The following is a 14441-nucleotide window of genomic DNA, read 5'->3' on the forward strand; positions in this document are numbered from 1 at the left end:
TTCCATCTCTCTTCCCCTTTTCTTCAGCCTTTTCATGTTAAATTTGTCTTCTACAACCAATCTTCTTGATTCTCTCTCTCCCAGCCTACCGCATCAAGAAAACCTGAGAACTGACATATGTAGATATTTGGTCTTTTATTGGCCCTAATAATCAATCTAGACACCCACCTTTTTACCAATGTTCTCATTTAGTCCTCCAATATGATTCATTTACTTACTTCTCAGCTTCCAACTGACATAGATTCTCAGAATCTCAAAAGTCCATCTAACTACTTTTTCCTGTCAATCACTATTAACTAGCAAAAATATTCATAATTTAGCTTCATCATTAAAATGCTATCTAAAAGCATACTTCTTCCTTGGAGAGTCATTACTTACAACATATAAACATTAATTATTCAGTTCTTAATTTATTAGTTTCATATAAATTAACTTTAAATAAAAGTTAACTTACGATTTTTTTCTTCTGGGATTTTAAATCATCCAATGCTTCATCTAGAAAACAAGATTTAAATCAAAGCTAAATCAGATATTAAGATAATGAGATATAAGAAAAAATCATGCCAAATGACATACATTAAAAAACCACAAGAAAACTTTCTCATTTTAGGATTTCTCGCTGATGTGTATAAACAAATATTACCTCAATCTTTACTCATATATATTTCATATTTTTGCCTATTTTATATACTGCAAGCTAAGTAGGGAAAAATGGACTTTACGTAGAATAAAATACCATTCCAAATTTAAAAAGATACATATTTTTAAATGTTTTCAGAAACATTACTATTATTTCTTCTTCCTTTCCACATCTCCTTCAACATCTCACTCACGTTAACTTCAAAATTAATACCCAAATCTCTTTTCATACATTGGTAATAAAAATGTTCTCTCTTTGTTTATAAGGAAGAAGTGCATAACTTTTTAAATTACTCAACCTTTAAGATATTGAGCGCTAATAAGGAAAACCTTTTGAAAATCGATAGTATTATACCTGAGGAAGGATTCAAAAAGGAAGGGGATACTTTTCAAAATTAAACTGTTCTAAGGTGTGCCTGCTTATTTAGGTTGGCATGGTGGAACATGAAGAATTATTTCAAAGAATATCATTTGTGAATGTCAAACATATATTTTACAAATTTATCTTAGGTTTCTAGTCTTTCTCTAGAAATATTTAACTGTACAATTGGGAATGCAATTCCAGCTGGAAAAAAGAAAGAGTCAGAACTTGATTTAAACATTTTTGCAAACAGAATTTAAATAACTGTTCTTAATTTTTAATCAAGTTTATAAATAAAACTGTTATCTCTTCATTGAAGTTTTGGGGTAGCAAACATATGAACACCCAATTCAAAGTAAAAGTATGTAAAACTCCAAAGAAATACAAACTTATAAAATGATAATTTTACTATAAAATTTTTTTTCAAAATATATTAAGTAGTCTTTAATGTGCTAGCAGACTTATTACTAAAGAGGAAAAAAAACCTGCTGACATCTTTAAAAAGAATAGTCATCTTTAGTTAGCTAAGACCAAGCCAAATATCTATCCTTTAATCCACAGGTCAGCAAACTTTTTCTGTGAAGGGCCAGACAGTGACTATCTTAGGCTTTATGGACCAACAGGTAAAATCAAATTGGTTATTTTAAAGCAAAAGAGAAAACAAATTTCCACAAACTTTTTATTGACAAAATTCAAATTATATAGTAATAATTGAGTTTAATTTTTTGTAATACAGGTCTACCAATGAAAAGGAAGAAATTATTTTCTTTTGGGTAGGAGGATAAAATTTCACTTAATTGAGGTTCAAAGCTAGTGTTCCCTATTATCACAATTGATTGCAAATGTTAATCTGTTAATGTTGATCTGTAATGAGATTTTATGCATTTGATTATCAAAAATTTTCTTTCACACAGATAGGTACTGCTAAAGGTTGAAATCAATCCACAACCACATGATTTAATTTATTGTATGGAAGGTACCCATAGAATTCTTTAGATTCTTGATATTTGCCTGTTATCATGTCATTACACTGCAAATTAATCACTTCCAAGTGAAGATTAGTGGAAGCTGCTCAATTGTACAGTTAAATGGATTTTGAAATATGGAAATTTCCTTTGCACTTGCATGAAGTCTGAAAAACACTGCTGGAACTGGCAGTTTGAGCTCAGATAATGTATCTGCTACACTGTGTTAGAATGGAGATCTTGCTTCTTGTTTTGACTTTTCATAGCACTTTTTAAAAAATTACTTTTTGTGATTACAATGCTATTTGTTTCCTAAATAACTTTACGGCAGTATAGGTTTCCCATATAAGCAGTGTTTTCTCTTGCAATCTTAGGCTGAATTCATTAAGAACGACCCTCAAGTCTGCAGCAAAAGCTAATTTCCAAAGCCAGTCAGTGTTCAATCATAGTGATTGAAGAGGATTCTTCTCATTCAGAAAAATTTCAGTCTGAGCTCGGAGCTCAAAATATCACAGTAAAGCTTTACCATTGCTATGCCATCAAGCTGCTGCGTAGTAGGGCAGGTCAAGATATTCAGCCTCTACTTCTGATAAAAGTTTACATAACTGACGACAGTTAAGTCCATAAGAGCAAATGAAGTTCTCCATTAACATTACTACCTCAAGAACACATGATAGGTTCAAACACGCTCTGCAAAGTACCTGCTGTCAAATAACACAGTGAATAACTGTAGGTTTTAACACCTTAGAGTTCACAAGCTTTATAAATTAACCCGACTAAGCCTTTTTCTGCTACTCATCTACATTTACCACCAAGAGTTGTAATACATCTTAGCAGATTCCACTTCAGGTTGTACCGTTTTTTCAACTTTGAAAATATTCTCTCCTGGAGTGGTTCCACACATACTATTCATAGAGGCTAATTCTTCAGCCACTTCAAGCTCAGTACTGACTCCTCAAATAAACTACAATTGAGTGGTATCGGTAACATCTGTCAACTCATCTACAGCCAAGGAAGATCACTTGAAATTATTTGCCTTGTTTTTAAATTGACTATGATGCTTTCAACATTCTCAATTCTTTAAGAAATTGTTCTTGCCAAAAGGCTACTACTCAAGCAAGTATATTTTCTCTGAACACACTTCCTAAGCTGCTGCAATCAAATGCAATTTCATGAACTCGCCATTGATTAATGGCTTTCTTTGCTTCACAAATAAGCCACTCAGAAACTTACTTTGGTCAAAGTTCCATTTTCATCTTTTATTTTTATGAAGAAATTCTGCTATGATGAGATATTCCATTTTAAATGCTCTAATTTTTCTGGACATTGCTTTTTTGTGAGTTAGGAATATCATGTTGAGTACTTAGTATGGTAATGTCAATGTATAGGAGCATTCTTTTAGCACAGCTGTAATATCATTGCATAATAAACACAATACTTTGCATTTTGATAAAAATTAGTCCACCTTCCATTGCTCCCCTAAAAGTGCAACATTCAAAGTCCAATTTTCTCTTCTTTTCTTGTTTTCACATGATGAGTATGAGCTGGTAATAAAAAAATAAAGTGTCGCAATACAGCAACATACATGGTACCTGAAAGGCTGTCAAGTCAAAAACGTGTCACTATGATTTGTTGTGCATCCTGCAACAGTCTGAAGTGTTGAGAGCACCATATGCACTCTGTCCAAACTCCTCAACTCTGCCACTATGGAATGAAAGCAGCTATAGACAACATGTAAATAAATGGGCATGGCTGTGTTCCAATAAAAACAGAAATTTGAATTTCACACAAATTTAAATGTCACAAAATATTATTTTTTGAATTTTTTCAATGATTTAAAAATGTAAGAACTATTCTTAGATCATGAGCCATGCAAGGTGGTGGGTAGGACTTGCCTCACAGGCTATAGTTTGCCAACCCTCACTTTAATGTACACTAAGTTCAACTTGTAAAACAGGAAATAAAACTAATAGAAAACAAAAAGCAAGGACATAACCAATAGCTTCAGGCTTAAATATATATATATATATACATATGTTGTACCTGACTTCATGCTAAAAAAAAAATGTGTAATACTGCAAGACAATCTTTTATGAAGTCTACTTTAAGTGTGCAAGCAATTCAAACAAATTAGTAAAATTTTTTAAGTGAAAAAATCCCTGAAATAAACTTTTAAAGCAAAAACATCCCTTTATATAACAGCCACGTCCTGAAATGCCTATTTGTAAATTAAAATATTTGCTCATTCGATTTCCTCAGAGAAGTAATTCCAAGGACTCTTTTAAATATTATTGGAAAAATACCATATGCTTAATTTCCTTAATCTGATAAAAAGCATCAATTTTTTTTAAAACTACAGGAAACATCATATTTTTATGGTAAAAATTAAAAGCTTTTCCACTGAAATCAGGAACTAGACAACTATATCTGGTATTTCCACTTCAATTCCATATTATACTGGGTCCTAACCCACTAAATAAGGCAAGAAAAATTTAAAAGGCACGAAAAATAAAAAAGAATAAGGATTGGAAAAGAAAAATTAGTACCATCAGCCGACATGTATATAACACTTTGCAATTTTTACATGCTTTCACAAATAATACTCATAACAGCCCTGCCAAAACAAAATATTTGTTTCCATTTTATAAATTAGGAAACTGAGGTTTAGAGAATTTGTTTGCAGGACAAGAAGATGGACAGTGCGGCTGAAGCAAAAGAGAGAAAAAGGAGAGTGGAAGCAGATAAAGTTAGAAAAATGAGCAGAAGTCAGAAAGCTGGGATAAGGAATCAGATTTTACTCTGGTTGCAATAGAAAGCAATTAGAGAATTTTAAGCAGAAGAGACACAACATCTGATTTATACCTTAAAAATAGACTTGTTAGGAAGCCACTGCAGTAGTGCAAGAAGAGATGATGATGACCTGAAGGAGAATTGAAGTAGTAGTAAAGAAAGTTAGAAGTGGTCAGATTCCAGGTAATTTTGGAGGTAAAGATGATGGGACTTTGAAAGGGAGAGAGAAATGCATGGTAGATTAAAGGGAATATGGAGTCAAGATAGAGCTTTTTTCCCCCAGATGATTGTACTGAGGCAGGATTAAAGCCAACAGGGACAATCCAATAGAAAGTGATGATGCAAAAGAGAGGACAATCATAGGAAGAGATAACCATGACAAATAAAAATGGCAAGCAATAGGATATGTTGGACTATAAGAGGAAGTCATTCAGTGTAAACCTAATTCTGCCTGCTTTGTTTTTCCAAAAGGACCTGACATGGCCATTGAGCCTGCATTGTATATCTGCTTTAAGCATTTGCTATGTCCCAAAGACAACAATAAATGGCCTTAAGATAAAGGTGCAACTTCCCCCACATTGGCATTTCCTTAAGGATAAGCATCTCTCCCTAGGCTAGGAACTGATTCCTGTGACCACCCAGCTTGAGACAACAAAATTGCCACCCTGCTGTGTCCACCGAGACCAGCAGACCTACCACCTGCTGTGTCCATCAATTGCTGTGCCAAGAGAGCAGCCTCATAATTACTGTAAAAGGGACATTTCAATCATATGTGAAACCTTCTCTTTGAGGGTATATAACCACTCTGTACACCCCACTTCTTTGGTGCCCTTTCTTCCTTGGGGAAGGAAAGCCCCAGGCTATACAATCCTCACATTTGGCTCAGAACAAACTCACCCCAATTTTCATTTATAGATTGGTTATGGATTATTTTTGTTGACAACCACAAGGGCAAAGTTCTTGAGATGTCCAGAGTATCTAGAATCCAGAGCATAAACGGAGGGCTTAGGCACAGATGGGATCAAGGTCAGTCTTTCAGAATATCATGAAGGATGACAACACACTGAGTAACAGATGGACTTAACTTGATGTATTTGGTGGTAGAGGTAGCTCTCATCTGTTAATATCTATTTTCTCTATAAAGTGAGACAAACAGGTGACAGTGGCCAGGTAGATTTTGTGGGGGGGTTTTTTGTGGCTTTTGAATTTTTTTTGGTTGGTTGTTTTCATTTTGGTTTGGTTTTTGGTAGGGAGGCAGGTATTAGTGATTTAAGGAGAAATACAATCTCAAACAATGCTTTCAAAGAAAAAAATAGTGAATTTCCTAGGGAACTAACTGTAAAATAGAACTGTGTAGTACTGTTGACTGCACATTTGATATTTGCAATCATAGATTTAAAATAAGTCTGGTCAGCACATTGTATGATTTTCTTCTAACAAATTTTAGCTTTTCTGATGCAGGCATAGATTAAATATATAAATGTTTTTAACCAGGATAAGGTTTTGCCAGTCAAAGATTAAGCATTTAATTGTAATTAAACAAGGTACAGTTTGCAAGATTAGTAGGATGATAAGAGGGACAAAGGAGTCAAGAGTGTCTGCAAGGGGCTGGCCCCATGGCCGAGTGGTTAAGTTCACATGCTCCGCTGCAGGCGGCCCAGTGTTTCGTTGGTTCGAATCCTGGACGCGGACATGGCACTGCTCATCAAACCAAGCTGAGGCAGCGTCCCACATGCTAGAAGGACCCACAACGAAGAATATACAACTATGTACCGGGGGGCTTTGGGGAGAAAAAGGAAAAAATAAAATCTTTAAAAAAAAAAAAAAGAGTGTCTGCAAGAGATGGTCATTGGGCTAGACCACAGAAACTAAACTGAGCAGGAGACAAGTGATGAGCAAGGAGGGCAGTTTGAAAGTCATATATCTGTATGAACCTTACTTGGATCTTGAGTCAAACAAAATATTTTTTAAAGCAAAGGACATGAGATAATTGGAAATTTAATATTTTTATATTAAATATTTTGACACTAAAATTCTTTTTTAGGTATGATAATATATTGTGCTTTTTTTTAAAGTCTGTTATGAATAGATATATCTGGGGTATACTTCAAAATAATACAGGAAGTGAAGAAGTGGATGAGGGTAAAAATGAAACAAGATTGACCATGGGTTGATGATTATTTAGGTTGTATGATAGGTATATGAGGGTTCATTATACTATTCAGTCTACTTTTGTATACCTTTGAAATCTTCCATAATGAAAAGTTAAAATAAGAAAAACGTCACACATAAAGTTCATTTTAAATGAAATCTGCATCTTTGATTAATTACAACTCATAGTTTTAAGACCTGAAAATCTTTAAAATCTGTACATACACACAACAAATACAGAAGGAGATTTTATCATAACTTGTACATTTCAACAAAAACAAAAGCCTAGGGGCTGTGAGGTTAACGAGAATGGTGCAATTAATAGAAAAAATCAAAGATATGTAATTATACTTTATTCCATAGTAACATAAGTTTTCTATAAAGATTAATTTAACAAATATAATTTCTCTTGATTTAAAGAAATGAATTGTGTAAAAAAAATTCTAAATGAATAAGACAGAAATAATACGAATGAAAAACAGAACCATCCTGATCACTCATAACCTTTCTTATGCTTTAATCAACTCTTGAATATTTACCATGTCATTTCAACATACCATTTCACAAACTGCCATTCAATTACAAACAATGCACTATCAGATGGGTTTTTTAAATGTATTTATAAAAACTAAGAAATTAAACTTACTATTTCTTTCTGTTCTCTTGGAAAAGAAGAAAATAAGCACTGTTCTTATGCTCCAGATTCTACAAAGGAAGTAAAATTCAGAAACAAAAACGATCATTAGGATAAATGAATAAAAAGGCATATAAAATGAAAACAAACACACATTTCCAATTTGAGTTAGGTACATTGTTTCCCTTTATATTTTGAAAATCAAAAAGTACTCCTTTCAGAGACCATCAGAAAGTCTACCGGTGCTTTCAAAGGAGACAAAATCTCAATCTAAAATCCATGGACTTTCTGAGGGTCCCTCTGAATCGCAAAATCGCCTTTGTATGTATAATTGCATTTCTTTGGAAAGACCATTGCTTTCATCATTCTCAAAGGGGTCTATGAACCCCTCAAAAATTAAAAACAAATTATAGAATGCCTTCTAAGTAAATATCAACTCCAAAAATTTGTCTAACCCATGCATCAAAGTAAAAAGGAGGTTTTACAAATCCAGAGCATTATACAAATATAAGTTGCTGCTCCTTCCTTATTATTTAACATTGGAGAGATCTGGAGCTTTCTGGAGGGGAAAAAAAATCTTACCTTCAAATAAATACTGATAAAGTAAACTCAGCTAAACAGTTCCTTCCTAAGATTTTATGAGGATAAGTCTTTAGGCTTTGAATTAGTAAGACATCAAATTATATTAAAAGAAAATCAAAGAATGATCCTAATCACCAGCTTGTCAAAGTCATCTCTTAAATTCAGTGTAAATATAGCAAATATGTCTTTCTCCATAGAACACAGCAGAATAAGTATAAAAACATTCATCATGTTATAAAAGAAATACATTGTATTTGAATATAAATTCAGATAATAAGTATGAAAATTAGTTCTCCATTGAAATATATCATTGCTCTTCTTGGGAGTCAGCCTGTAGGGCAGGCAACAGTGAACTCTATCTCCTGGTATTCACACCTTGGTGTAGTCCTCTCTCACCAGCGTTGGTCTGTGTGACCAACAGCATATGGCAGAAGTGATCGTATGTCACTTCAACATTAGATTATAAAAGACTGCAGCTTTCATCTTGGAACTCCTCTTCCACTCACTATCTTTCTCTCTCTTGGATTACTCGGCCTGAGAGAAGGCAACTGCTATGACACGAGGACATTCAGGGAATTCCATAGAAAGGCCCACGTGGTGAGGAACAAAGATCTCTGGCAAACAGCCAGTGAGGAGCCGAGGCCTGCCAACAACTGCGTGTGTGAGCTTAGACTCCAGCCTTAGTTAAGCCTTGAGGGACTGAAGCCTCAGCCAACAGCTTAACTGTAACTTACATACAAATAAAAGACCCTGAGTCAGAACCACCCAACAAAGCTGCTCCCACATTCCTGCCCCTCAGGAACTGTGGAGATGATAAACATTTATTGTTTTAAGCTACTAAATTCTAGGGCATTTTGTTACACAGCAATAGATAACTAATACATGCTTTTTATATTGTGATGATTTATTTTTAGGATATGAAAACACCAAACAACCAGTACCAGATTGCTATATGGTCCTTGGACAACTATTTAAGCAATACAGACACTGAACATTGTCCTTATCAAGGGAAGGGCGATGACAGAAGAGGTTAACCGTACTGCTCATAACCCTCAAAGGATCCTACGATAGTAGAAAAGTCCCATACTATTTCTCCACTGCAAAGCCACTGAAACAGTGGCAAGCTGATAGAGATGACTCAGAAAAAAAGTACAGGGAAAGAAAATAGAGACACAGGAGAAGGAATTGCAGAGATGGTAGCTATAATTCTGTAAGAAATCAGCAAATTTCCTTAAATGAGTAGACACTTTTTTAAAAGTGTATATAATTTTCAAAGGGTAGAAACTACAAGAATTGAAATATATTCCCTTACTTCAGAATAAAACTCACTAATGCCCCACTTTGTGAACAATAAATTCTCCTGTTCGTTTTTATCACAACTACTACTGGAGGAAATGAGCTGACAAACAATACATATTTCCATGCGTCAAGTCTTCAAGACTTTAAAAGGTAGAACACATAGAATTAGTTATTTTTTAAAGCTAAATTAAATTCTTTTGTATTTTTAAAATAAAATTTAGAAAAAGAATTAAAGTATTTTAGAAATCTATATTCTAATTATCCCAATAAAGGTTTTGCTCTCCCAATAATTAAATATAACTTATAAAAATACAGCAACATGTTTTGTGAAGATGTTACAATACTATTACTGACACCTACTTTGAGAATAGTGGCATAATCCCCATTTCCTCCTTCTCTTCTTAAAAATCATCCAAACAAGGAGAACAAAAACAAAAACATAAATTCCTTTTCTGATAAAATTAAGATAGAGCTAAAACACAGCCCTCAAAATATGTGGAAGGGCTCGCAAAAGCAATGGAGATGATGTAGGGGCTCAAAACAGTGGAAGAAGAGAAGGAAAACTGCTTCTCTCACAAAGAGGTAGCAAGATAAACTTCTCAAAGTGTAAAGCCTAAAATCCATGTTTATAACAATGAGAATGAGATACACATGCTACGGGCAGAAACTCCTCAGTTTGGTTCCCACAATGAAACAGAGAAGACAGAGCTTAAAGGAAATCATTCAGGAATGCACTATTTACAAAGAACACTCTATTTCTATGGCAGCAGGAGAGAAAAGAGGTTTTCTATTACAAAAAAAATACAGTAGCCTAACTCTATTGGCTGGGGAAAGATAAAAGCTGAACAAACTAACACACTTATTCTTGGATCATAAGGAAAATTCTAGACAGCCTGGAACATAGGAAGACACACCTCCATACTCACACACACTTCCTACAAATAACTAGGCCAAAGTAAACATACTACATAGTTAGAGATTTTTTCACAGTTATAAAAACCAAAAGCAAAATAGAAAATTATGTTTCAAAACTTAGACTGTCTTTCATTTCAATAAACATAAGTGAGCTAAACTCACCAGAGGAAAACAAAAAGACTTTCAGACTGGATCATAAAACAACATCCAAGCCTACAATGTAAACTGACATCTAAGTGGTTTTGAAGGTTGAAAACAAAACAAAGGGCAAAAGTATACTAGGCAAATACAAACAGAACAAGGGTTGTGATCTTAATACCCTACAAGGTTGAACTTGAGATCCCTCAAAAAAAAACTTTAAACTAAAAAAAGGTCACGTTATAGTGTAGTGTTAAGAAGGACGCAGTTCCTTTCCAACGAATGGTGCTGGAGCAATTAGGCATCCATGGGCAAAAAAACCCCACGAAAAGATGTTCAACATCATTAGCCATTAGGGAATGTAAATAAAAACCACAATGAGATATCACTACATACCCACCAGAATGATTAAAACAGAATAGAAAACAGTGATAATACTAAACGTTGGCAAGGATGTAGAGAAACTAGATCACTCACACATAACTAGTAGAAATGTAAAAAGTACATCTACTCTGAAAAAAAGTTCAGCAGTTTCTTATAAAACTAAACATGTACTTACCATATGCCCAGAAATTGCACTTTTGGACATATACCCCAGACAAATGAAAACTTACGTTCAGCAACACCTGTACACAAATGTTCATAACAGCCTTATATGGAATAGCCAAAAACTGGAAACTATTCAAATGTCCTTCAACAGGTGTATGATTAAACAAACTGTGGCACATTAATACCATGGAATACTACTCAGCAATAAAAAGGAACTGCCGATACACTTAACATCTTGGATGGATCTCAAGAATATGCTGAGTGAAAAAAGCCAATTTCAAAAGGTTACATACCATGTGATCCCATTTTATAACATTCTTGAAATGACAAGATTATGGAGATGGAAAATAGACTAGTGGGTGGCAGGAGTGAGAAATGGAGCAGGTGGAGGAGGGTTGGTATGACTACAAAGAGGTGGCAAAAAGAAGCCTTGTGGTTTTGGAACAGTTCTAGATCTGAATTGTGGGGTAGTTACATGAAGCTACACGTGTGATAAAATTTCACAGAAATATAAAACACACACACAAATGAGTGGTATGTAAAACTGGTAAAATCTGAATAGGCTTTGTGAATTGAACCAATGTCAATTTCCTGGCTGTGATATTTTACTATAGTCAAGATGTTACCATTGGGGAAGGCTGGGTGAAGCGTGCACAGGACCTGCTTATACATCTTTTTTTTTTTTTTTTTTGCAACTTCCTGTAAATCTATAATTATTTCAAAATAAAAAAGTTTTTTTTTAAAGGATGTGTTTACAATGGAGATATAACAAGAATATCTATTCATCAAACAGCAAAGCATCAACATTCATAAAGCAAAACTAAAGAAAATACAGAGAGAAGTAGAAAGATATTGTTATTAGGATACAGAATGAGATAGTTCTCATTGAGAATATTAAACTCTGTGTACTTAAAAAAAAAGAATACATCTTTAAGTGTTCATAAAACACAACTGACCAAATAGCATGCCAGCAAAATAAAGTTTCAACAAATTCAAAGAAGTAGAAATATGACTCAACAGTATTCTCTGAAAGCAATACAATAAAACTACAAATAGTAATTAAGCCAAAAACCAAACATATAAACACACATTTGCCACCTGGAAATAACACTTAGATTACAAAAACTAAAAAAAAGAAAAAGAAAAAGAAAAAAATTATGATATCTAGAAAACAACCAAAGTAAATTACTACATAACATTAAAGCAGCAGTCAGAAAATATCACGGCCTCAAATACATATGTGTACAGCGTCTTGTGTTAATAAGTAAGATGAAAATAAATATATTAAGCATTCAATTTAAGTTACAAAAATAAAATAAAGCTAAGGAAAAGAAAAAAGAATTAACAAAAATAAGTAATTTTTTAAAAGCTGGTTCCTTGGGAGAAAAAAGGTATGTAAACAACTAATACAAAGATAGAAAATAAAAATAAGGAAGCAATAGTCATAGATACAAAGAAAATTTTAAAAATCAGTAAGAGGCAATGATGACTACTACTATTACAACACTATGTAAATACATTTTAAAACTGTAGAAAAGGTAATTTATATATATAGATAATTTTTAACAAAACACCTTGGAAGAGACAGAAAACTTACAAGATTAACCACTATTGAATTTTTTTTTTTTTTAAGGATTGGCACCTGGCCTAACAACTGTTGCCAATCTTTTTTTTTTTTTCCTGCTTTATTTCCCAAACCCCCCTGGTACATAGCTGTATATCTCAGTTGCAGGTCCTTCTAGTTGTGGGATGTGGGACGCTGCCTCAACGTGGCCTGATGAGCAGTGCCATGTCCGTGCCCAGGATCAGAACCCTGGGCCACCGCAGCGGAGCGCATGAAATTAACCACTCGGCCACGGAGCCAGCCCCACTACTACTGAATTTTAAAAGTTAAGAGCTACCCTCTATAAAAAGCACCAAGCCCAAAAGATTTCAAAAGGAATACTACCAAACCTGTAAAGGACAGATAACGCCAGTACTATTTAAACTGTTCCAGAGCATTAAAAAATACAGAAAAGCTTTCAGATGTCTTTATAAAATGATTACAACTATGAAAGTAGAAATTTTCCTGGAAATCAAGATTTCAATATTTGAATTCAATATTTAATATAATTCATCACATCAAGAGACGTAAGATAAAAAAATCATACAGCTATTTCCATGGATGATAGAACAGCATTTAACAAAATTCAACAATCTTTCTTGATCTAAAAGAAAACTAAATAAAATATGAATGGCTAGAAAATTCCTTAATGTGATAAAATATATCTGTCTCAATCCCAAAGTCAGAATAATGCCCAGTGGGGAAACATCAGAAAGATTCCCAAGGAACAATTCAAGGATGTCCACTATTTTTTCTATAACTTAACATTGTCCTGAAGGTGTTAGCCAACACAATTAGCCAAGAAGAAAACCTCAGACAAAAAATCTGAAAGGAGGTGTTAAAATTATTGCTGTTTACAAATGATATGACTGCATACTTGGAAACTCTCAAAGAATCAACTGAAAAACTTATTAAAAACAAGACAATTATTGTAGTTGAATACAAAATTAGTACAGAAAATCAGTAAGCTCATAAATACAATTAGTTCCAAGACATATTTAAAACTCTTTCTTAATTCACATTCATCAGATCACTACAGTTTCTCTTTTCTGAATGAAACTGATGCTATTTGAAACATGAGTACAGCATGAATTTCTGTTAAATAATACCTAGTGACTTGAACTATGAAATTACAAACGTGTTCTAAGGGAAATACTTGGAGCCTCAATATAACAGAACCACACTCTAGATATAGTAAACATTTTAAGTCCTTAATATTCAGTGTTTTACTGTGCTAAAATTAAAAATGCTAAAAGTTAAAATATAGCAGAATACCTAAAACTCAACCAATATAATCAAACCTTTCTCACTTTTACTAAAGGATTAACATTCCATAAACCTCTGATAGTTTTTCACCAACGTTCATAATATGAAGCATTTTTCACCTATTTAGTCCTTTCTGCCAAACTTAAGGGTTCTCTTTCCAACAACCACTTAAGTCCTACTCAATTTACTGCAATGTTTTTAGATGAGATTTAGCAATATATAAAGTTAAAAATGAAAAGATATACAGGTCTCAATATTTATAACTATGTTGACTATTTTGTCAGTTTATTCAGCCATCAAAGGCTCTAGCAAAAATTACCTTCACATTCAGACAAACTAATAATAATTATTTATTTTGGTATAAGGAGTAAGGCAGGAATCAAGCTTTGTTTATTTTACTTTTTTGGATATAACTTAACACCATTTTCCCCCAACAATTTGAAATGTCACTTTTATTATATATAAAAACCACACATAAAAATTCCTTTTGGGATTTACTTCTGTATTCTTACGGCTCTTTCTTTGGTCTGTGGCTCTCCTTATTTACCA

General features: G+C 33.4%; 1 protein-coding gene across 2 annotated transcripts in view; it reads right to left on the minus strand.

Moving 5' to 3' along the window:
* LNPK (lunapark, ER junction formation factor) overlaps positions 1-14441 on the minus strand; it is a 63845-nt gene that overhangs the window by 35080 nt on the left and 14324 nt on the right. For both annotated transcript variants that reach the window (XM_046659254.1, XM_046659255.1), the window contains exons 5-6: positions 7553-7611; positions 455-495 (exon numbers count right to left, since the gene is read on the minus strand). In XM_046659254.1, the coding sequence (XP_046515210.1) occupies positions 455-495; positions 7553-7611 (100 nt within the window). The remainder of the gene's footprint in view (positions 1-454; positions 496-7552; positions 7612-14441) is intronic.

This window comes from Equus quagga, chromosome 4 (genome assembly GCF_021613505.1).
Source record: "Equus quagga isolate Etosha38 chromosome 4, UCLA_HA_Equagga_1.0, whole genome shotgun sequence".
NCBI classification, from domain to species: domain Eukaryota; kingdom Metazoa; phylum Chordata; class Mammalia; order Perissodactyla; family Equidae; genus Equus; species Equus quagga.